The 23,886-nt window shown below is 40.8% G+C and overlaps 1 protein-coding gene across 1 annotated transcript in view; it reads left to right on the top strand.

The window, feature by feature from the left end:
• The window catches only part of LOC311062407 (NACHT, LRR and PYD domains-containing protein 12-like), a 37,286-nt gene extending 15,456 nt beyond the window's left edge, over positions 1 to 21,830 (top strand). Inside the window, exons 6-12 of the mRNA XM_084081422.1 lie at positions 666 to 830; positions 1,821 to 1,985; positions 2,533 to 2,709; positions 13,470 to 13,646; positions 14,654 to 14,788; positions 14,999 to 15,048; positions 20,696 to 21,830. Of these exons, the coding sequence (XP_083937548.1) occupies positions 666 to 830; positions 1,821 to 1,985; positions 2,533 to 2,709; positions 13,470 to 13,646; positions 14,654 to 14,788; positions 14,999 to 15,048; positions 20,696 to 21,249 (1,423 nt within the window). The 3' untranslated portion in view covers positions 21,250 to 21,830. The remainder of the gene's footprint in view (positions 1 to 665; positions 831 to 1,820; positions 1,986 to 2,532; positions 2,710 to 13,469; positions 13,647 to 14,653; positions 14,789 to 14,998; positions 15,049 to 20,695) is intronic.
• The last annotated feature ends 2,056 nt before the right edge of the window (positions 21,831 to 23,886 follow it).

Here is a 23,886-nt window from a genome sequence, read left to right as displayed (position 1 = left end):
CCCTGACGTGACGTAGGCAGGGGGAACAAATCTGACGGACTGTTTTCAGACCAATTTACATAAAAAAACACAGATAGCCTATGAAAGCCTGCATGCTGCGTGTGCAGTGTCTGGTTACTATGGTAACGTGACTGAACGCTATCAATGAACAAACCAAGATGAGACGACATGTATTTCTGCTGCCATGCACCTGTCTCACTCTCTCACTGCCATGCACCTGTCTCACTCTCTCACTGCCATGCACCTGTCTCACTCTCTCACTGCCATGCACCTGTCTCACTCTCTCACTGACATGCACCTGTCTCACTCTCTCACTGACATGCACCTGTCTCACTCTCTCACTGACATGCACCTGTCTCACTCTCTCACTGCCATGCACCTGTCTCACTTTCTCACTGACATGCACCTGTCTCACTCTCTCACTGACCAAAACTTGTTTAGACAACAAAGAATTGTAAAACATATCATACGTTTTTTTTTAAAGAAATAATCCAGTGTTTACTTTGAGTTGAGAACATGGAGAATGCAGGCCAGAATGGGCCCTAGACAAAGCCCGATTTTATTTTATTTGTCTCTGCAATATATTATAATTTATGGCATATATATGGTATATAATATATGGTATAATGTGTTTTGATAGTTTCTTATTTAATCTGTATTTACAGACTTGTTGGCTGTAACCTCAGAAAGACAGAGGTTGAAGTTGTGGCTTCAGCTCTCAGCTCTAATCCTTCTCATTTGAGAGAATTGGACCTCAGCAAAAACAACCTGCAGGACTCAGGAGTACTGGATCTGCTCTTAGCTGGACTGAAGAGTCTGCACATTCTAAGGTAATATATACAGTATTTACCAGATTTATTTTGATTAGGGGTGTGCTCAGATATTCTGTTAAACTACTAAACAGGGCTGCCCCTAATCGTTTTCAAAATAATGGTCATTGTATCTATTATGTTTAATTGAGATATATATCTTTTTTTCCAGTATTGCTGTCATGTCTTAATAAAACTAGAGGTTGGGGCTGCTTCGTGGCCCTCACAGCTACGTTGCCCCAGTGATCCAACTGATATGACCGTATATGGAGATCTCTATCTGTCAGTTTTGTCCCGTTTATGGCCATATATGGCTGACTGATCAAAGCCATAGAGAGAGATAGAGAGGGAGAGAGAGAGATAGAGAGGGAGAGAGAGAGAGAGAGGGCGAGTGAGAGAGGTTAGCACCTGTCCAAAAAGCTCTCATCTCACAAAACACTGTAGTCTCTTCAATAAGGGGTTAAACTTGGTCACGTAGCTGTTTGTGGTGCTGGGTGCACTGATATGTGAACACATTTATAACGTTACATGCCAATGAAGTATTACCAAGGTAAGGGTGATTATCGGGGCCTGTCCCTCTGATCTGTACAGTGCTGATCACCTGCAGCTGGCATCGTTCACTTCCCAGTGCAGTGAGTGAATCTAGATACTCAAGATACAGACACACACTGTCTGTTTGCAAAAAAGAGCAAAGTTTGGATGACTTTGTTTGATGGGAAAGCGTTGTGATGGAGAAATCACATTCAATATAAACACCTGGATGTGAATCACCCATGTTACCTCGTAGGCTGCTGCCCGCTGCCTCTGTGATACGATTTATTGAAGAAATAATCCAGCGTTTACTTTGAGTTGTGAACATGGAGAATGCAGGCCAGAATGGGCCCTAGGCAAAGCCCAATTTTATTTTATTTTATTTGTCTCTGCCATATATTATAATATAGGGCATAAATATGGTATATAATATATGGTATAATTTGTTTTGATAATCTCTTATTTAATCTGTATTTACAGACTTGTTGGCTGTAACCTCAGACAGACAGAGGTTGAAGTTGTGGCTTCAGCTCTCAGCTCTAATCCTTCACATTTGAGAGAATTGGACCTCAGCCAAAACAACCTGCAGGACTCAGGACTACTGGATCTGCTCTCTGCTGGACTGAAGAGTCTGCACATTCTAAGGTAAGATACATTTACCAGATGTATTTTGATCTCTTCTGTTTTATTATATACTGTATTATGTTAATATAATATGAATGTTGTGGTGAGAATGTATTAATAAGATTGATATTATGGGAACCCAAGCCTACATCCATGTCCTGCCATGCTGAGATACAAAATTACACTATCGTTGTTGGATGTATTTTGTCAGATCTTCATCATCTTCTAGTTTTGATTATTTATATTGATATTAATGGGTGCAAGAGTCCATTTCAGTAATAGGGATTTCACTAGATGACCACCCTTAACAAGTTACCATATGAGAAATGGACCATACCATTAGTGAAGGGGTGTACAGAGGATGGCTTTTTAAACAGTGAGCTTGGTTACTCAGATTACTTACATTACATTAACTTCCATCTGTTGTTTGCTTACCTGTTCTCTGATCATACTTAAACTGTTTATGTATGTATAACTAGATACAGTAGGAGATCTCTTAGTTAACTTCCATGACAGTGAACTAGGTGTAATTTGTTTTGATAGTCTCTTATTTAATCTGTTTTTACAGACTTGTTGGCTGTAACCTCAGACAGACAGAGGTTGAAGTTGTGGCTTCAGCTCTCAGCTCTAATCCTTCACATTTGAGAGAATTGGACCTCAGCGAAAACAACCTGAAGGACTCAGGACTACTGGATCTGCTGTCTGCTGGACTGAAGAGTCTGCACTGTAGACTGGAGATTCTAAGGTAAGATACATTTACCCGATTTATTTTGATTAGGGGTGTGAGTAGATATTTGGTCAACTTACTAAACTGGGCTGCCCCTACTAATCATTTTCAAAATAATATTTGGTTATTGTATTTAATATATGTTTAATTGAGATAAATATGTTTTTTTTCCCATATTGCTGTCATGTCTTAATAAAATGATGCTTTTAACAAGCAAAATAAGCAGGGGCCGATCACCTAGGGCTCTGGCACCCACAGGAGACAGCGAGCGCCAACTGGGAGTGCGCTGGATGGACAGATCTACAAGCTCACAATGTGTCGCTGACGCATCACATTGTGAGCTTGTAGATCTACTATTTTCGCTGCACGAACCCGTCGTATGACGGAGTATAAATTTGGCTGTAACATGTGCAGTGTCTGGTTACTATAGTAACGTGACTGAACGCTGTCAATGAACAAACCAAGATGAGACGACATGTATTTCTGCTGACATGCACCTGTCTCACTTTCTCACTGCCATGCACCTGTCTCACTCTCTCACTGCCATGCACCTGTCTCACTCTCTCACTGTCATGCACCTGTCTCACTCTCTCACTGTCATGCACCTGTCTCACTCTCTCACTGTCATGCACCTGTCTCACTCTCTCACTGCCATGCACCTGTCTCACTCTCTCACTGCCAAGCACCTGTCTCACTCTCTCACTGTCATGCACCTGTCTCACTCTCTCACTGTCATGCACCTGTCTCACTCTCTCACTGTCATGCACCTGTCTCACTCTCTCACTGTCATGCACCTGTCTCACTCTCTCACTGTCATGCACCTGTCTCACTCTCTCACTGTCATGCACCTGTCTCACTCTCTCACAGTCATGCACCTGTCTCACTCTCTCACTGACATGCATCTGTCTCACTCTCTCACTGACATGCACCTGTCTCACTCTCTCACTGTCATGCACCTGTCTCACTCTCTCACTGACCAACACTTGTTTAGACAATAAAGAATTGTAAAACATATCACTTCCATAGGATATTCTTTTACAGTGGTGGAAAAAGTACTTCAATGTTTTACTTAAGTAAGTAAAAGTATCAATACTTCAATGTAGACATACTCTGTTAAAGGTAAAAGTCCGTAATTCAAAATAAAAAGTAAAAGTACAAAAGTATTGGTATCGAAATGTATTTAAAGTACCAAAAGTAGAATGTACTCATCATGCAGAATGTTCCGTGTGTATAAAATGTGTTAAAAATCTTTTGAAAATAGCAGATCTACAAGCTCACAACGCGTCGCAACGCGTTGACACAGTACTTGAGTACAGTATTGACACAGTACTTGAGTAAATGTACTTACTTTCCACCACTGTTCTTTTAGGACTAAGCTAAGATCACAGGCTAGGAGATGAAGTGAAGTTGAAGCAGAGAAGCCTACTGTACCTCAGTTTACAACAACGATGTGGTGAAACACACCCATCCAGGTTCACTTTTTATATTCTGACATAATAATAACTTGTGCTGCTGTGGGATAAATCACCTGCCCGGCCCCCCTCCCCTGTAACTAAAGGGAATCGTAATATGCGTTGGGTCGTGAGTGAACTCACATTTCAAATCACATTGATTGACAGGTGATATAAACATAAGCTGACACAAGTTTTAATATCCAGACTTGACAATAAAAGTTCAGAATAAAGTGTTGGATCTTGTGAGACCGGGGAGACATGCGTTCCTGCGTCATCAAGCTTGCAAATGCACAGCGAGGATGTGCAGAAACTAGAGCTGTAGTTTCAATTTAGTTTTAATATAAAAATATAGATACAGATATCATCAAACGTACAGTAGCTGATAAACAGACAACTAGGAAAGCAATGCTCTCCTCTGCTCCATTCAGTAGCAGTTTTTAAACAGTGAGCTTGGTTACTCAGATTTACTTCCATCTGTTGTTTACTTCCTTGTTCTCTGATTGTAGCTTCCCTCCAGTTGACAGATACGATCACAAGGTTTTCTTTTCTTTTACAGACATTTATTAAATGCCGTGAGAACTGAATAAATATAAGCATAAAAACAACAGACATTAAATCGGTATCACATTTTCTCAAAACATAACAAAACATACAAACAAATACTCTGGCTACAATGAATTACCTCATTGGCCGCATCAAATTATATGGGGGAAACAATCTTGTCTTCTTCTTTATAACGTAAACTTAAACAGTTCTTCTTTAACTCTTTTTATCTTAAATCTCCTCTTTAAACTCTTTAACTTATAATCTCTTCTTTAAACATCTCTTCAAACAGCATCACACTCGACATCCTCTGTTTGTTACATGTTGCAAGCTCTATAGTGCTCAGAGCAGAATGACTGACTCTGCCCCTGCTCCTGGTAATTAACCAAATCTAAACCACCCTTGCTGATCGCTTGATTGACTGATCTGACTCAGCTGCCAGGTCACTGTGACCCTAGACATCAGAGCAACTCAAATACCCACATTAACAAAGAGTACAATCCAAACATGAATTTGACCAAACAAAAAAAACATTATGAACTTCTTAACTTATTCACTTATTTATAATAATAATGAACTTTAATCATGATGGCAGCTACACTCCCACCGAAATCACTTGTGATTTCTTTAATTAACGTTTAATTTTTTAATAATCACTTTTTAATTAGCATGCCATTGAATGTGTTATGAGCTCTAGTGTATGAAATGCAGAGAGGTAGAGGTTGCCTTAGTCGGCTTCAAGCAGGGTAACCGTCTTGTGGATAGGCCTCTCTAAGTAGACTGGCTTGGTGAGTCTCTTTCCATGGTCATCTAGTGCTGAACTTCCAATCAGCAATTGTAGCTTCCTTACACAATCATCTTCACCAGGGAACACATCCGTGACCTTGGCTAGTTTCCATTCGTTTCGTGGTGCAGTGTCATCTTTCACAATCACTACGTCGTTGATCTTTGCATTTCTGCGGGTCTTGTGCCATTTTTGCCTCTGTTGCAGGTTCAACAGGTACTCCTTCTTCCATCTGGACCAAAACTCGTTGGCTAGATACTGCACTCTTCGCCATCTTTTGCGAAGATAAAGGTCTTCCTTCACAAAGTCTCCAGGTGGTGGCAAGACTATGGAAGACTTCATCGTCAGGATGTGGTTAGGCGTAAGAGGTTGAGGCCCCGATGGGTCATTAAGGAAGTGTGCTGTTAAAGGCCTGCTATTTATGATTGCCATGACTTCGTACAGGTAAGTTCGCAAGGATGAACTGTCAAGTCTTTGGGATGACTTATCCAGGATGGACGTCAACACACTCCTTATTGTTCTGATTTGCCTTTCCCAGGCTCCACCCATATGGCTTGCAGATGGAGGGTTCATGACAAACTCACAGCCTAGTTGCTTTAGGGATTCTTGATCCATGCCCTTCACTGCTTCCAGGAACTCACGTCTTGCGCCAACAAAATTAGTGCCCTGGTCAGACCTAAGTTGACGGACGTTTCCACGTAGGGCAATGAAGGAACGGAGAGCATTAATAAATGCATCGGTTGTCATGTCATCGAGGAGTTCAATGTGCACAGCACGAGAGCAAAGACACGTAAATAGCAGCCCATAGCGCTTCAGCTCCCTTCTTCCCTCTTTGACATGAAATGGGCCAAAACAGTCCATACCACAATAGGTAAATGGGGGAGTTGTTTCCATGCGTTCACGGGGTAAATCCGCCATTTTTTGTTCTTCTGCACACCTTCTGAACTTCCTACACTTGACGCACTTATAGATGTAGGAGGACACAGCTTGACTACACCCAAGGATCCAGATGCCGTTTGATCTCAGCTCATTCATTGTTATGCCTCGCCCTTGGTGTTCCACCCTTTGATGGTAGTGGTCGATCAGTAACCCTGATATGTGGCTGGTCTTCGGCAAAATTGCTGGATGCTTGATGTGCGGATGCAAAGCAGCGTGTTCTAGTCGACCTCCAACCCTGAGGATACTTTGCTCATCCAAGAAGGGATTCAGACGGTGCAGTCTGCAGGTCTTATCCTGGCTTATCTCTTTCTTGTGTTGAAGACTTTGGATTTCCTCAGAGAAGGTTGCCCTTTGGACAATACCTATGATGGCAAGTTCCGCATCCTTTCTCTCTTCGAGACTTGTGGCTTCATTTGTTCTTGAAGTCAAACCTTTAAGCTCCTTGCCACGACGCTTGAGTCTGGCAATGGCTTTGACTAAACTTGTCCAGCTGGAGAACTTCAGGAAACGATCCAGCAGTGAAACTTCTGTTGCCAGGGTCTTATGTACAACTGTCTTACGAACTTCTGGGTCTTCAACTGCTATGTCTCCCACCTTAACATCTCTGCTGGGAAGCTCGTCACACCATAGAAAATCTGGACCAGTAAACCAGTTGGAAGCAATGAGGTCCTTTGCTTTGAGGCCCCTTGACACGTGGTCCGCAGGATTCTCTTCAGAGCTTACATGCCTCCATTGACTTGGATTAGTGCTTTCCTTGATTCGTGTAATGCGGTTAGCCACGAATACATGAAATCGCCTGGCGTCATTGTTGACATACCCCAGGACGACCTTTGAGTCTGTCCAGAAGAATTCCTGAACACCCTCTATATCCAACTCCTTTCTGAGGAGGTCACTTGTACGAACGGCAACAACCGCTGCTGCTAGTTCAAGTCTTGGCACTGTGGTGACTTTCGAGGGTGTCACTCTGGACTTGCCCATGACTAGAGAACAATGAATTTGTCCTGATGCATTGATTGCTCTCAGGTAAGTACATTCTCCATATCCTGTGACACTTGCGTCGGCGAAGTGATGGAGTTCATACTTCTTGACTTCTTTGAAACTTGCTGGCAGGTAACATCGCTGAATCTTGACATCAGCTAAGTTCTGCAGGTCCAAGAGCCAGGACTCCCATTTTGGACGAAGCTCTTCAGAGAGTGGTTCATCCCATCCAATCTTGTCTCTGCACATTTGCTGCAATATTTGCTTCCCAACTAGTATGAAGGGTGCTACAAAGCCAAGTGGGTCGAAGATGGACGCTACTGTCGACAGTACGCCTCTTCTTGAGAGTGGGCGTTCATTCACCACTACTCTGAATTGGAACTGGTCTGAAACTACACACCATCTTACACCTAGGGCTCTCTCAAGCTGCGGCTCACCCAAGGCTAGATCTAGGTGTCTTACTGTTTCAGCACATTCTTCTTTAGGGATGGAAGCAAGCACTTCCTGGCTGTTGGAAATGAACTTGTGGATTCGCAGCTTGCCAGCGCTGCAGATCTGCCTTGCTTCACTGACCAGCTGTATTGCTTCATCTACAGTTGCCACACTTGTCAGGCTGTCATCCACGTAAAAGTTCCTTTCTATGAAACAGATGGATGCTTCATTGAAGTGACCTTGTCCTTGTGCAGCAATGTGTTTGAGGCCGTAGTTTGCACAGCCCGGCGATGAGGCTGCTCCGAACAGGTGCACTCTCATCCTATAGACTGATGGCTCTGATTGAAAGTCTCCATCATCCCACCAGAGAAATCTCAGATAGTCTTGGTCTTCTGCTCTTACGTGAAATTGATGGAACATGCGTTCAATATCGCACATTATTGCTACTGGACCCTTGCGGAACCGACAGAGAACACCTACTAGGGTATTAGTCAGTTCTGGTCCGGTAAGCAGATGGTCATTCAACGACACGCCTTGGAACTTCGCAGAGCAGTCGAACACAACCCGTATCTTTCCGGGTTTCTGCGGGTGATAGACCCCGTGGTGTGGGATGTACCAGACAGGACTTTTGTTCATTTCTTCTGCTGGAACTTTCTCAGCATCTCCGCGAGCGATCGTTTCACTCATGAAGGCAATGTAATCTTTATGGTATTGCTTGTCTTTTTCAAATCTCTTTTTCAGACCCTTGAGACGGTGATTTGCACACACTCTATTGTCTGGTAGACTCGGTCTGTCTTCCTTAAAAGGCAACGGCATCTCACAGTGACCGTCTGCCTTGATCTTGATCCCATGCTCCATTGTTGTTATGAAGCGTAGATCCTCTTGGGAGAAATGAGCATCCTCTGCCGTTCTCTCATTGAAGTCTGATTCAAGCACCCTTATCACATCCGGTGGAGTGACTACTTCTTTAACTTGTGTTCGGCAGATGTATCGGACTTCACTTGTTAGATTAGAAGGCGAGTGAATGTTTGGTGTCACTTCCTTGACAACAATCCTGTGGCAGCTTCCAATCACATCACCATAGTCAACACAGGGATTGACACTGCCGACTATACTCCAGCCAAGGTCTGTTCTTTGGGCAAATGGCTCATTGTCTTTGCCTGACACCACTTCTCTGGGTAGCAGGGCCTGAGAACAATTATAGCCAATAAGCAGACCAATGTCACAGTCGATTAAAGGTGCAATCTCTTCAGCAAGGTACTCTAGGTGAGACCATGCTCTTGCTGTCTTGGGTGTAGGAATATGACTTAGATTGGCCGGAATGAACTCTCTTGTATAGGTGATTGGGAGAAGAATTTTCTTAGACGAATAAAACCCTCTGACCTGCAGCCCGGTTAACTTCTGACTTGGAATGATTGTACTTTTGGATGACAATGTGGACAGTTTTAGCTGCACTGGCACCTTCTGTGTGTCCAGAGTGTCAGCTTTCTCTTGCAAGATGAAGGTGGTGTCACTTTGGTTGTCCAGAAGTGCATACACAAGCACTTCATTCTCTGGTCTACTTATAGTGGATAACCATACTGGAACAACTGTGGAAGTGCAAGTGCTGCTCATGTCCTGCACTACTCGAAACGATGATGCTGAAGCTTCACTTGCTGTTTCATTGGTCTGTTTAGACTCCGCCTTGTCCTTTGACCTTTCTTTGTCCTTTGAGTGCTTCTCACTCTCTTTTCGTTTGTCATCCTTCTGTACTTTCTTTCCGTCATCCTTCTGTACTTTCTTTCCGTCGTCCTTGGCACGGTCTTCATGTAAACAGGTAGGATGTTTCCTTTTACATGTGTCACAGACACTCTTGTTTTCACAGTTCTTTGAATGGTGACCTGATTTCAAGCATCCAAAACATAATCTGTTGGTCTGCACAAACTTGACTCGTTCTGCAACTGATTTGGCCATGAACTTTCGACATGTGTGAATGCCATGGTTCGACATCTCACAAAATACACAGCCTTTAACATCTGGTTTCTCTTCAGATGAGCTTGCCAGTACCTTTGCACCAACACTTCGTGTCTTTGGTGGTGCCTTCACCTTCTCACCATCACTTGACTTCAGAGCATGAAGAGAGGTCACTGGATTACAAGCTATCTTGGCTTCTTTTGTGATAAACTTAACAAATTGTGTGAAGCTAGGAAATTCCTGGCTCTCTTCTAGAGTCTTCATGACCTTTCTGTTCCAACTGGCTGTTAGCCAATCAGGAAGCTTGGCAAGTATTCTCTGATTTTCGGCACAGTCATTTAGGACTTCTAGGCCTTTAATCTGTGACGTCGCTGATTGACAGCCTTGCAGAAAGTCTGCGAACTCTCTCAGTTCAATGCTGTCCCTGGGTCCTATCTTCGGCCATGAGGTAAGTTTATCCCTGAAGGCCTTAGCTATCACGAATGAGCTTCCATATCTTTCTTCAAGTATGTCCCATGCTGAATGATAGGCTTCTTCAGTGCCTAACAGGAAATAACCCTCTATGGCTTTCTTTGCAGGTCCGCCGACATATTTGCGAAGATAGTAGACTTTCTCATTTACTGGAATGTTCTTTCTGCCTATCAATGTTTGAAATGACATTTTCCAGTCTTTGTATCTTAGTGGGTCTCCACTGAAAACTGAAGGCTCTGGTACAGGTAGTCGGCTTGCATTGATGGACTCTGCAATTGCTCTGGCGATTGCTGTAGCGCTATCCTCTTGCTGAGCATCAGCAGCCGGCTGCCCCATGACTGCTTGTGTCATCTGCTGAGCATTAGCAGCAGGCTGGCTCCTTGTGGTAGCTTGGGTTATCGTAGGCAGTTGTGCATGCGAGACATGTTGTGGTCTTGCCACTGGTTGCACTGGAAGACTTCTTGACTTAGGTGCGGGTGTCAGTTGCTTAGATTTGCTATCTTGGAGCAACTCTAATATCTCGTCATCTGAGCCCACTTGTTCATACACTTGTAGTCGTGCCTTTGCAGCATTCATTTTCTTAACTGCGTCCAAGCGCTCTAACTGCCTGCGCTTCTCATCTAAAGCCCTTTGCCTTGCAGCATTTTCCACTTCTTGCAGTGCAAACCTTTGTCTGTTCTCAGCTTCAATGGTTGCAAGCCTTTGTCTATTCTCAGCTTCAATGGTTGCAAGCCTTTGTCTGTTCTCAGCTTCAAGGGTTTCAAGCTGATGCCTTTCATGTTCCATTTCGTCTAGGACTTCCAAAGTGGCTTGATTTGCAGCTAGTTCTGCCGCAGCTTCTTGTTTCTTTGCAGTGGACTGGTTTGAGAGTCTTGACCTCATGGTTAACCTACTTGCAGAGGCTGAACTTTGACTTGCACTGAATGAGAACAACGTGCTAGTGTCGCTCAAAGTCTCTTGATCTTTGTCTTTGCGATTAGAAGCACGCGTCAGGATCTTCTCTGACACCGCTACACAAGCGTCGACTCGACGGCGGGTCTGATTATCAGGGGTAATATGTCGCGGTAAGTCTACATAAGCTTGTGTTACTTCCTTCTCAGCACATTTGATCTTGGTCATAATGCTTTGTAATATGGCATTGGCCAAAGGTCCACTGAATAATTGCTTAGCCTCTTTGGCAATAGATTTCCAATTCTCATAGGAAGTTGTGAAGTGATGTTGAAGATTTCTAATTATTTTGTCTTCGAGTTCTTGACCCTTTTCAGTAAGCGTTCGGGTTCTCTGTCCTCTTCGCAGTTTCTCTGCAGCATCTTCGGTCTCTCCTGCAGCATCTTTGATCTCTCCTGCAGCATCGTGGGTCTCTTCTAGTACCTCAATTTCCTTGTGTGGGTTAGTGTCTAAAGGTGCATTATCAGTGTTTTTAGACTGGTGCACTAATGCTTCAATACTAATGGTATTGTTTAAATTAGTTCCATTGTCTTCGTGTTCAGCCATCTTTAGTAATGTTTTTTAAATTGACTGTAAGCCTTCTATTTAGTAGCTTTTAAACAAAAAACAAAAAACAACACTTAAATTAACTGGCTTAACTTGAATATTACTAAGGTTTAAATTGCAACAACACTTAATGCAATTAACTAGGCTTGTAATGAACTTAAATGTATCAAACCCTTTTACAAATAAATGAACTTGTTTTCACTTACAAGGCAATTGGCATAAAGTTTTAACCTAGTAGCTTTAGAATGACTTAAAGTATCATTAACTCTTTCACAGTACTCATGAACTTAAATGAATTAACCCAAAGAAATTGGAGAACACTTATTTTAACACTTGGTAACTTATATCACTCTTGGTTGTAATATATTAGTCTCTTAAATTCTTTAGGAGTGAACCACTTATGATGAAATCAAAAAATGTAATATAACACCAGAATATTTTCACCCTTTTAGCACTTAGAGTCTTTTCATGTCATTTACACTTCAAACTTGCTTAATAGTAAACTGTGGTGAAATCAGCAACATCTTGAACATAAAACATGTGCATGACATTGTCCCTTTTTTGGCACTTATAGAGTCCCTTTAAAGCAGTTGGCGAGGTTACTCCACATATCAACATTTAACTTGTTTTAAATGTGTTACTTCTTGTTGGCTTAACCACTCAAAGCTCCAGAACTCCACTTGCTGGGATGCCAGTGTAAGCACAGTCTTATCTGTTCGAATGCTGGTCACTGTTGGTGTCGGTGGAAACTTGCTTGCAGCTCGGTCGACGGCAGGCACAGACAGGCTGTCTCTTCACCTCGTGTCGAGCAGGCTGAGTTCTCACTGTAGCTTCCCTCCAGTTGACAGATACGATCACAAGGTTTTCTTTTCTTTTACAGACATTTATTAAATGCCGTGAGAACTGAATAAATATAAGCATAAAAACAACAGACATTAAATCGGTATCACATTTTCTCAAAACATAACAAAACATACAAACAAATACTCTGGCTACAATGAATTACCTCATTGGCCGCATCAAATTATATGGGGGAAACAATCTTGTCTTCTTCTTTATAACGTAAACTTAAACAGTTCTTCTTTAACTCTTTTTATCTTAAATCTCCTCTTTAAACTCTTTAACTTATAATCTCTTCTTTAAACATCTCTTCAAACAGCATCACACTCGACATCCTCTGTTTGTTACATGTTGCAAGCTCTATAGTGCTCAGAGCAGAATGACTGACTCTGCCCCTGCTCCTGGTAATTAACCAAATCTAAACCACCCTTGCTGATCGCTTGATTGACTGATCTGACTCAGCTGCCAGGTCACTGTGACCCTAGACATCAGAGCAACTCAAATACCCACATTAACAAAGAGTACAATCCAAACATGAATTTGACCAAACAAAAAAACATTATGAACTTCTTAACTTATTCACTTATTTATAATAATAATGAACTTTAATCATGATGGCAGCTACACTGATCATACTTAAACTGTTTAAGTCTGTATAACTAGATACAGTAGGAGATCTCTTAGTTAACTTCCATGACAGTGAACTAGGTATTATTCAGACATGCAAAAGTGTCACTTTTCAGCTACAGTCACCTTTTTGAACCCAAATAGGGCAATTGTGTGACACCTGACCCGAAAGAAAACAACATGTTGTCACCTTTTTCACCTCGGGGCTGTTTGCATGCCTGATTATTTGTGTTGATAATCTCTTATTTAATCTGTATTTACAGACTTGTTGGCTGTAACCTCAGACAGACAGAGGTTGAAGTTGTGTCTTCAGCTCTCAGCTCTAATCCTTCTCATTTGAGAGAATTGGACCTCAGCCAAAACAGCCTGCAGGAAGCAGGAGTACTGGATCTGCTCTTTGCTGGACTGAAGAGTCTGCACTGTAGACTGGAGATTCTAAGGTAAGATACATTTACCAGATTTATTTTAATTAGGGGTGTGCACAGATATTCGATTAACCTACTAAACGGGGCTGCCCCTACTGTTAAAAAGTTGTGCAGGTACAAAGGTGATCTCCATGAGCATGTGGTATTTTTCTCCTTCCTATGAAACATCTTTCTGAACTCAGTAGATCTGAATTCCTAATATTCACCATTGTGATGGAGAAAACATTTGGGGTTGATAAACTCATTGATATAGTTTATTATTTGGTCTAATCAAATAACTCAAGCAAGACCTGACAAAGACCTATGAGACACAGACAGCAGGAACATCCTCAAACATTTAAAATGACATTCATGAGAAACATTAGGATAGCCTTGTTCATTTGTAACAATTTTCAGATGATCTTGCAATGTACTTAAAGACATTTCTCATTTTATTTAGAAGGATCAGTCTGAAACAGAAGCCTATTTGTGTCTTAACTAATCACAAGTTAATTACTTTAAACCACTGGAAGCCTGTTCATTTAACTACATTTCTTATTTCTAAAATAAAATGTTTTCAGATACATATTGTAGTGTACTCTTTAAGTTTAAAAGGAATAATACACTGTCTGGACGTCATCTTGAATGAGATTCAAAATGACGTAGCGCTGTATCATTTAAATCAGGTGTGTTTGGAGGAACATGCAGCTATGGGGATCACACAGGTGAATGAAATCAAGATTCATATTTATGCACACGTTCTTTCTTATGTCAGGAAGTCATTCAAATTGGCCTTTTAGGGCCTTTTGACATAAGAATACATTCAGGTCATTTGCCAAGTTTGACGTTGGTCTGTCGGACAGTTCTCATGATATCTGAACTACAGACGTACTTAAAATAAAGACATACATACGTACAGAGATTTTGTACCCTGACAGTCCATCACGGTCAGGTCCAAGTTCTCAATCCAGGAATAATGTATATTGTAACGTGTTTCATTTATTCTTTCTTTTTTTTTATCTGGTGTTTCATTCTTCATTCAGACTGACTCACTGCTGCTTGTCAGAGAGATGCTGTGAAGTTCTGTCCTCAGCTGTAAACTCTCATCCCTCCCTAAGAGAGTTGGACCTGAGCCTCAGCGTGGTGAATGATTCAGTAGGCCTACTGAAGAACTCCATGTGAGTAGACTTGGGGGATAAAGGAGAGTGGAGTGCTAGGGGTTAAGGTGGAGTCTGAGGAGGTGATGAGATCCAAACTGGGCAGCAGTGAGTATGTCTGGATGGGCTGCAGGGCCAAGATAATGATAGGAGAAACACTGTAGTGTCAGGTAGTGGAGACGTTGTGTTAGACAGTTAGACATTGATGCATTGTTGTTCTATTTCCTACAGAGTGAAACATGGAGGAGAAGATTGGCTTAAACCTCAACTCATTACAAAATGTGAGTATCTGTCTGTTTGTGTCAATATCACACTTTAACATTTTATACACTGTTTTATACTAGGTTGGCCCCTCCCCAGATACTGTCCTGAAAACTCTTCAGTAGAGCTTCCAGGGAATTCAGGAGGTTTCTCTGCTCTTGGCCCGGTCCTTAACCCATTAAGACCTGGAAAGCCTATACGTTGTTATACCTTTAAAACCGGGAAAGCATCTGTGTCATTTTAGATGTTGTTATGTATATAACAACATGAATCTTTTTATTTATTTTGAAAAAAACATTTAAGTTTTTCAGAAAACTAAGGTCATGTGGGTTGACAGAAACAATGGACCTCATTCACTAACCTGGTCATAAATAAGGTGTATATCCTGGTCATAAATAAGGTGTATATCCTGGTCATAAATAAGGTGTATATCCTGGTCATAAATAAGGTGTATATCCTGGTCATAAATAACATATGTATATTGGGATAAGTCAATTCTGACGTGTGATTCATGAAAGAGGGTTCAGAGCTGTGATTTGTGTGGATCACAGGTGTATCTCATTTGTGTTCTAAAGTCACTAGTGTGCTCCCGTGTAGATCCTTTGTATTGTTCCACGCCCCATTTAACACCATAAAAGGCAACCAGAAATAACCCACGTGAAGAAAAACAAGAATGACCAAAGTCATAATAAAGCCGCATGCGGCAGGCTTTTTTGGCCCCAATCTTTTCATAGACCTGATTACTTGTTTTGTGGATTGCTTGTTTCTCTCGCCAAACCTGGCAACATTTAGCGTCGCAGATTAACGCTCTAATGTTTTCTATATAAGTGGTGGCAACATTTTGTGACACCACACGGGTCTTCCCAACAATAGCTAAGATTGAAGTCAGTGTGAACATGGCCAAATAATAACTTAATAGCCAAACTAGGTCTAATGAAGCACGTTAGCATTTAGGCTAACCCTCCGCCTGTATCGTGTAACTCCGTGCGTTGGCTGCCTTGTTGTGATTTATGTTCGTCCATGCTGGCCCCTAATATGGTCTGCTTCCGGGTGGATCAACCTAACTAACAATGAGGATCGTTCTGATTGGTTCCCTTCCCAAGTAGTCCCTCAAAAAGAGTAATTCTGATTGGATCTCTTCTCCATTCGTCCCGCCCTAACATTTTCGTCTCGTCTAATTCGTTGACTAACGTGTCCATTACATTTTCGTCTCCCCATTGGCTTAAAAGTGGGGCTTAAAAGGGGGGAAGTGTGATGGACAGCCAGGACAGCCAATGACACTTAGGTGTCACAAAATGTCACTCGGGTGTCGGACTAAGACTAGTGCTGTTTATAGAGCCGCGCTAGCGCATGCGTCTAAAAACAGATCTGCAAAACTACAACGCGTCAAGTCGCACCGCATTGACAACTTGTACATCTGTTCTTTCTGGAAGTGAGTCCCTCGATCGCACGATGGATCAGCTGAACGTTAATAAAGTAATGCTCTCATAATGAGAATAAGAAGTTACAATGTTTAACCCCACCACCAAATAATAGGCTAATAAAACGTGGAAAGGATATTATAGAAGCCTTTTCTATTAAATAATGCTTGCATTTGACTGAGGAAACAGAGATCTGATTATGGACCAGATCACACTTTATTGATTACTGAGGATAAACCTGTCTTTAGGATTAACAACATATCCTGTCCTACGTCAGAATGGTGAATGGATATTATGAACACAACTAGATTTCATCCATACTGTATCCTCATCAGATGATAAGACATAACATGATGTGATGTGGTCAATATTATAAATTAATAGCGCGACATGTTGGCATGTAAGTCCAATATGTGAAACTTTGACCACATTTACAGAAACGGAAAACATGCAAAAGGACCAAATAATTCAGCTCTAAATGTGTCAACTGAAAAGAAATACAAATCGGTTGAATTTGCATCATGTCTATAATATGCATCCAAGCAATAGATCTTCTACATATGTTGTTTTAATGTGTTGACACATTTTGGGCACATAAAAACATTATTTGAGGTTTGGCACTATTGTCATAGATTTTTCATGAAGAATAAGGCATTCTAATAACATATATGAAAGGTTTGAGACATATAAGTCTGTTCCTGAGCAGACGTGAGTTTGAGTGTCCGCCCAAATTCACGGTCAAAAAAAGATGAATGAATACTGAACGTGAGAAGTCACGTATATGCACATAAGTACAAAATATGTGAGGACCTGAGCTTAGTGAATGAGACCCAATGCCTCACAACTCCTCACAACGCCTCACATTGTGACACATTGTGTGCTTGTAGATCTGCAATATTTAGAATAAAGCCGATCTACAAGCTCACGTGTCACATTGAGACACTACGTCACACAGTATAAACACATTAATATATGTTTTGGGCTTTACATCTCATTTAACCTTAATATGCAATGACCAGCGGACCGGTAGGCAGTTCTGGTAGGAGACACAAAGGAGACTCTTTGTGTCTCCTACCGGAACCGCTGCTGGTCATCAAATTATTGTCTTAGGAAAGAGACAAAAACAAAAATATGTCCATGAGTTCAAGTCTCTATGGGGTGACTAATTGATGGAAAAAGGTCCTTTTGGGGGTGAACTATCCCTTTAATGTTAATTATGTCATCATGAATGATGGTACAAGGAAGGTTCATAACTTGCCTGCTTTTAGATAGACTATTACAAATAAATACAAATTGCCGATCTACAAGCTCACATCATGTTCCTTTAATTACAGAATAGGCAAAAATACGCCTCACATTATGATGCGCCATGAGTTGATAGATCGGCTATATTTCAAAAACAGCCGATCTACAAGCTCACAGTAGAAGATCACGCTCATACAAAGTCATTTAAAAAGCCAGATGCAGAGCAGAACTCTGCACTGGAATTATTATGATCCATAAGTTAAATGGTTTATTACCATCATGAATGTGATGTTTAAAGCTGGATTTAAAGCTGGATCTTCCTCAGACCTCAATCCTACATATTATTTAAGGAATGTCTGTCTGTCTGTCTGTCTGTCTGTCTGTCTGTCTGAAGTGCTTAGTTCTCCTCAGTGGCTGAAGCACAGGTCATTCATCATTAACAAATGTCCTCCATTTTTCACTTTACAAAAAATCAAGCAGTTTATTATACTTTTATGGAAACGCTGTCTAACTCTAAGACCGCAGTTTGTGCCGTTACTGCGCATGCCCAATGGGATGAATGCATTTTCTTGAGAGAAACAAGCAACCAAGTCTATGAAAACAAGCCCTAACAAACAGAGCCCAAGTCGCTTATAATAAGTGGACATGGCAACATGATCATCTGCAGCCGTGTGTGTCTGTCTGTTCGCTCGGGTCCACGGCCGTGTATGTGCATGCAGGTTGTGGAGGCGTGTGTTAGAAAGTACATTATTTGTGTTTGCACGACGGCCGTGTGTGTGTTCACGATGGGGGATGGCCGCATGAGGATGTGGTGTGTGTGTGTGTGTGTGTGTGTGTGTGTGTGTGTGTGTGTGTGTGTGTGTGTGTGTGTGTGTGTGTGTGTGTGTGTGTGTGTGTGTGTGTGTGTGTGTGTGTGTGTGTTCTCTGTGGCTCCACAGCGCGGTGACGGGATGTGTGTGTTGTAGTGCACAGTACAGAGTACACACTCACTTTCCATCCTGACATACTGTCTGTTCACACATAACACAAAATGCACACTTTAGGTGTTCATATCCCCCCACAAGTATGGTCTAGTATATCAAACAATAGCCGATTTACAAGCTCACAAAGCACACCATGTGTGATGGGTTGTGAGCTTGTAGATCAGCTGTATTTAAAAAAGATAGCTGATCTACAAGCTCACAAGGATCACATTGCAACACATTGTGAGCTTCTTGTTTGGCTTTGTTTAAAACTCAAAACTAGCAGATTTACAAATGAGTTACATTGTGACAGGTTGTGAGTTTGTAGATCAGCTGTATGTCAAACATAAACTCACAATGTTGTTTAACGTGTGATGAACTTTTAGATGGACTTTTACCTTTTAAACAGCGGATTATCAATATTTGAAACAAATAAAATAGCCGATCTACAAGCTCACCATGCGTCACATCATGACGCGTTGTGAGCTTCTTATATAACAAATAGGAGATCTACAAGCTCACAACGCCTCGCATCGCGACACATTGTGAGCTTGTAAATCAGCTTGAAATTCCTCCATATTTCAAAAATAACTAAATAACCGATCTATAAGTTATCAACACTTCTCACCATGGTGTGAGGTGTTGATAACTTGTAGATGCTGAATGTTTTCTATGTAACACAGTGGTTTACAAACTGGCGGTCTGGACCCCCAGGGGGGTCACCAAATTATTTTGGGGGTCCCCTGATGATTACTTAATGTGTAACATTGTTTTATCTCTCAACAGTAAACAAACCAACATACAGTATAAGTGTATACAGGGTATCTGCACATTTATAAAGTTACAATGTAAGGACTTTTAAGACCTTTTTAATACCAAATTGTCAAAAATTACGCAAGAAAGAGGCAAATATTGTGAAAGTAACCGATCTACAGGCGGTAGATCGGCTATAAATATTCAATCTACAAGCTCACAACGCGTTGTGGGCTTGTAGATTGGATATTTTCACAATATTTATCTGTGGAACCGAGTCAAACTAAATGTCTCCTCAACTCCTACAACTTTTTTTGTATTTTGGGGGTCCCAGTTCAAATGATTATTTTGGGGGGTCCTCAGTTCAAATGATTATTTTGGGGGGTCGCAGCCTTAAAAGTTTAGGTTCCTTTGATGTAACAGATGTGTGTATTTTCAAAGGTGTAAAGTAACTAAGTACATTTACTCAAGTACTGTACTTAAGTAACATTTTGAGGTATTTTTTACTTTACTGGAGTATTTCCAATTTTCAGTACTTTCAAAGGCATTTTGTACTTTTACTCCACTACAATTATTTGAAAACTTTAGTTACTAGTTACTTGGAGGATTTGAATTATTATTACAAAACATTTTGGCCTTTTGAAAATAGCAGCTCACAAAGCGTCGTGATGCGACGCATCGTGAGCTTGTAGATCTGCTATTTTCAAATGATTTTTATACAATTTATATTTGAAAACTTGTGAAACGGGACATTCTGCATAATAAGTAGGCTACTTTCTACCTTTGGTACTTTAATTACATTTTAATACCAATACTTTTGTACTTTTACACAAGTACATTTTGATTCTGGACTTTTACTTGTAACAGAGTATTTATACATTGCAGTATTGATACTTTTACTTAAGTAAAACATGTGAGTACTTTTCCGCATTGATGTCATTTCACATAAACTTAATGTAAACATTTTCTCACAGAAAGTCACTTCTCACCTGGAGGCTTTAAGACATTCTGACTCACATTTTACTGTGTCGGGCAGAAACCTTGTATCTCTGACACGTTGTGAGCTTGTAGATCTGCTTTTTACACTATTTTAAAATGTTTTGTGGTAGTTCTGGACATACAAGGTTTCCACCCGACAGCAACACTGTGTGTGTGTGTGTGTGTGTGTGTGTGTGTGTGTGTGTGTGTGTGTGTGTGTGTGTGTGTGTGTGTGTGTGTGTGTGTGTGTGAGTCAGTCAGTCAGTGAATGATGTATTTAATGTTTACTGTGTTGTTTTTCTCATCAGATTTCCATCCTCTCACACTGGACACAAACACAGCACACAGAGACCTCTCTCTGTCTGAGAACAACAGAAAGGTGACAGGGGGGGGTCAATCAAGTCCTGAACATCCTGACAGGTTTGATTACTGGGATCAGGTTCTGTGTACAGAGGGTCTGACTGGACGCTGTTACTGGGAGGTAGAGTGGAGTGAAGAGGTTTCTATAGCAGTGACTTACAGAGGGATCAGCAGGAAAGGAGGTGGTGGTGACTGTAGGCTTGGAAACAATGACAAGTCCTGGAGACTAGACTGTAGAGATGGTAGTCATGGTAACAGTTACATTGTCATACACAATAGTAAGGACACTGTCCTCCCTGTCAGTCCCTCTGGCTCTAACAGAGTATCAGTGTATCTGGACTGCTCTGCTGGGACTCTGTCCTTCTATAAAGGGTCCTCTGACTCACTGGCACACCTGTACACCTTCCAGAACACATTCTCTGAACCTCTCTATGCTGGGTTCTGGTTAAACTGGTACTCCTCCTCCTCCTCCTCCTCAGTGTGTCTGTGTGAGCAGAGATAGAGTCTCTATGTGAGGATGACATCAGGTCACCATGGTTACTCAACATGTTTGAGTGAGTGCAGGTTGTCATGGTTACCACTGTTGCCAGGACACTTTGAGACTAGCTGAGTCTGACGTCATGGACCATATTTGGGCATGAGTGACTCATCATGACATCACGGTGACATCATCATGATGATGTAATAAGCAGCATAGTGACAGTCACACATTAAAGCTCCTGTAGATTCAGTGTTTCTCTAACGTTGTCATGTCAACGACCCCCAATGTATTTGACCTTTGACCCTTGACCCCCTAAGACAAGATTTGTGTTAAAAATGTTACAAATTATAAAATCCTCAAATAGCAGATCTACAAGCTCACAACGCGTCACATTACGACACATTGTGAGCTTGTAGATTGGCTATTTTCCAACAGCAGTGATGGTTGAAGTTGTTACACTGATTTTGATGCTGTATATTTAATGATTTAGCTTAGGACCCCCTGGTATCCCCTCAAGGACCCCCGGGGGCCTCTGGACCACACTTTGAGAACCAGTCGTCTCTAAATCAGTTTAAACACGTTAACCTCTGTATATTGACTATTTGAAAGTAGCAGATCTACAAGCTCACAACGTGTTGTGAGCTTGTAGATCTGCTACTTATTTAAAAAGTAAGATTTATTTTTAACATTATATATTTTAGAACATTATAACCGAAATCTTCTAAGGGGTCCCTGGCACAAATATGTTCAAATGGGGGTCCGTGGAACAAATATGTTCAAATGGGGGTCCCTGGCACAAATATGTTCAAATGGGGGTCCCTGGTCAAATCCATATTAATGTCAAACTCTATGGTATAAAATGAGTCATCACCACAGGGAGCTTTAGATCTTAGATTAGATTAGATAGAAGTGAACAAACCTCCACTCCATACATTTATAAATATGTATCATAAATACTGTCCATCAACACTGATGATGATGATGATGTAAATATCAGTGTCATATTGTGTCTCTTATGATACATATGAACTCATTTTTATGTAATATTTTATTTTTGATATTTTTACACAATGAACCAAGAAATACTGTATCATGTAATTATGACAGTAATAATATTGTTTCTTGTATATATAAACCTTTATACTTTAACCACTTGAACCTCATATACTTTATTGACTGGGGTCCCCCAGGGTTTTGTAATTGGTCCCCTGCTTTTTCCCTCCTCTACACCAAATCTCTTGGTTGAAAATAGCAGATCTACAAGCTATCTACTAGCTAAGATCTACATCACAAAGCGACACATGGTGAGCATGGTGTTAATTTATACAGCAAATTATAGTCATAATTTAGTCATTCTGAAATGTTTTAGTTTTAGTCTAGTGTTAGTTAACTAAATATCATAAGATTTTAGTCGACTAAATCTACAGATGATTTAGTCTAATACATTTAGATTTAGATAGATTTAGTTTAATACATTTTAGTCGACCAAAATGTATTTGGAGGGCCTTTGATAGTGTCGTAATGCCTGATTTATACTTATATATTATACAAGCTCACAACGTGTGTGACGCGTTGTGAGCTTTTTGATCTGCTATTTTCATAGCGCAACACCCCAGCACAACCAAACATAAAATGATTTGTCTTTTAGTTCTACTGGATCTCTTCTCCTCTCGTCCCTCACTAACATTTTAGTCTAGTTTTTATTTGGTTTCCGCCGACGGAATTTTTTTTGTCATAGTTTTAGTCGACAAATTTAACAGTGATTGTGAGCTTGTACATCTGCTATTTTCAGTGGATTCTCATCTATTATGACATGTCCAGAATAGTGACAGTAGGGTTGATGTGTTCACTGTCTCTGCTCTCCTACTGCTGTGAACATGTTGTTGGTTGACTAGACTTCATGTCATTGACTCTCATCTTAGACTTTGTCAATCACTCTGGATTCAAACATCTACTAAATGTGTTTATCAACTCAAATCAATCATTGTTTATTCATTGATTCATTATGACATCATTGTTTCCTCACTCATTCCATGATTGTGTTTTCATTGAATATGAATGTGATATTATTCTCATTCTTCACATGTTAATGTATGATCATGTGTAGAAGTATGAATAGTTTAATAAATGTATTCTCGTCCGTCTGTCCTTGTTCCTGTGTATTGATATTCATAGTGTTGTCATGACAACATGGCCACAGCTCATTGGTCATGTATAATAACTACGTTGGAGCAGGGCTCATCAATGTGTCCGTGGTAAAGTTTAGATTCTCTGTTTTACATAACATTATTGTTCTTATTTTGATCATAAGAACCAATTACTGAATGTCAGTCTCCAGGTTTTCTCCAGAATATGTATGACACTGATTTACTACCACACTATATGACACATTATGAGTCACTAGTACTAGTGGTTCTCACAGCTTTTATTTGCAAGGTCCAAGGCCAAATACATATGATTTTGGGGGTCCTTGACATGGAAAAGTTGGATCACCACCGAGCAACAAACTGTAAGGATTTGGAAAACATACTTGTTCTTTGCCTGTCCTACTTGTTGTTAACTAGTTGTACGAATGCTTGTTTTATTGTTGAATTGTTTATTGGATCTTGTTTAGTCAATACAATGATTTGTTTTAGCTCCTGCTCATTTGATTTTGCT

The sequence above is a fragment of the Gymnoscopelus microlampas genome, assembly GCF_963454915.1.
Source record: "Gymnoscopelus microlampas genome assembly, chromosome: 15".
Classification (NCBI taxonomy): domain Eukaryota; kingdom Metazoa; phylum Chordata; class Actinopteri; order Myctophiformes; family Myctophidae; genus Gymnoscopelus; species Gymnoscopelus microlampas.
Note: the sequence above shows the minus strand (reverse complement) of the source record. Positions and strands in the feature narration are given on the sequence as shown.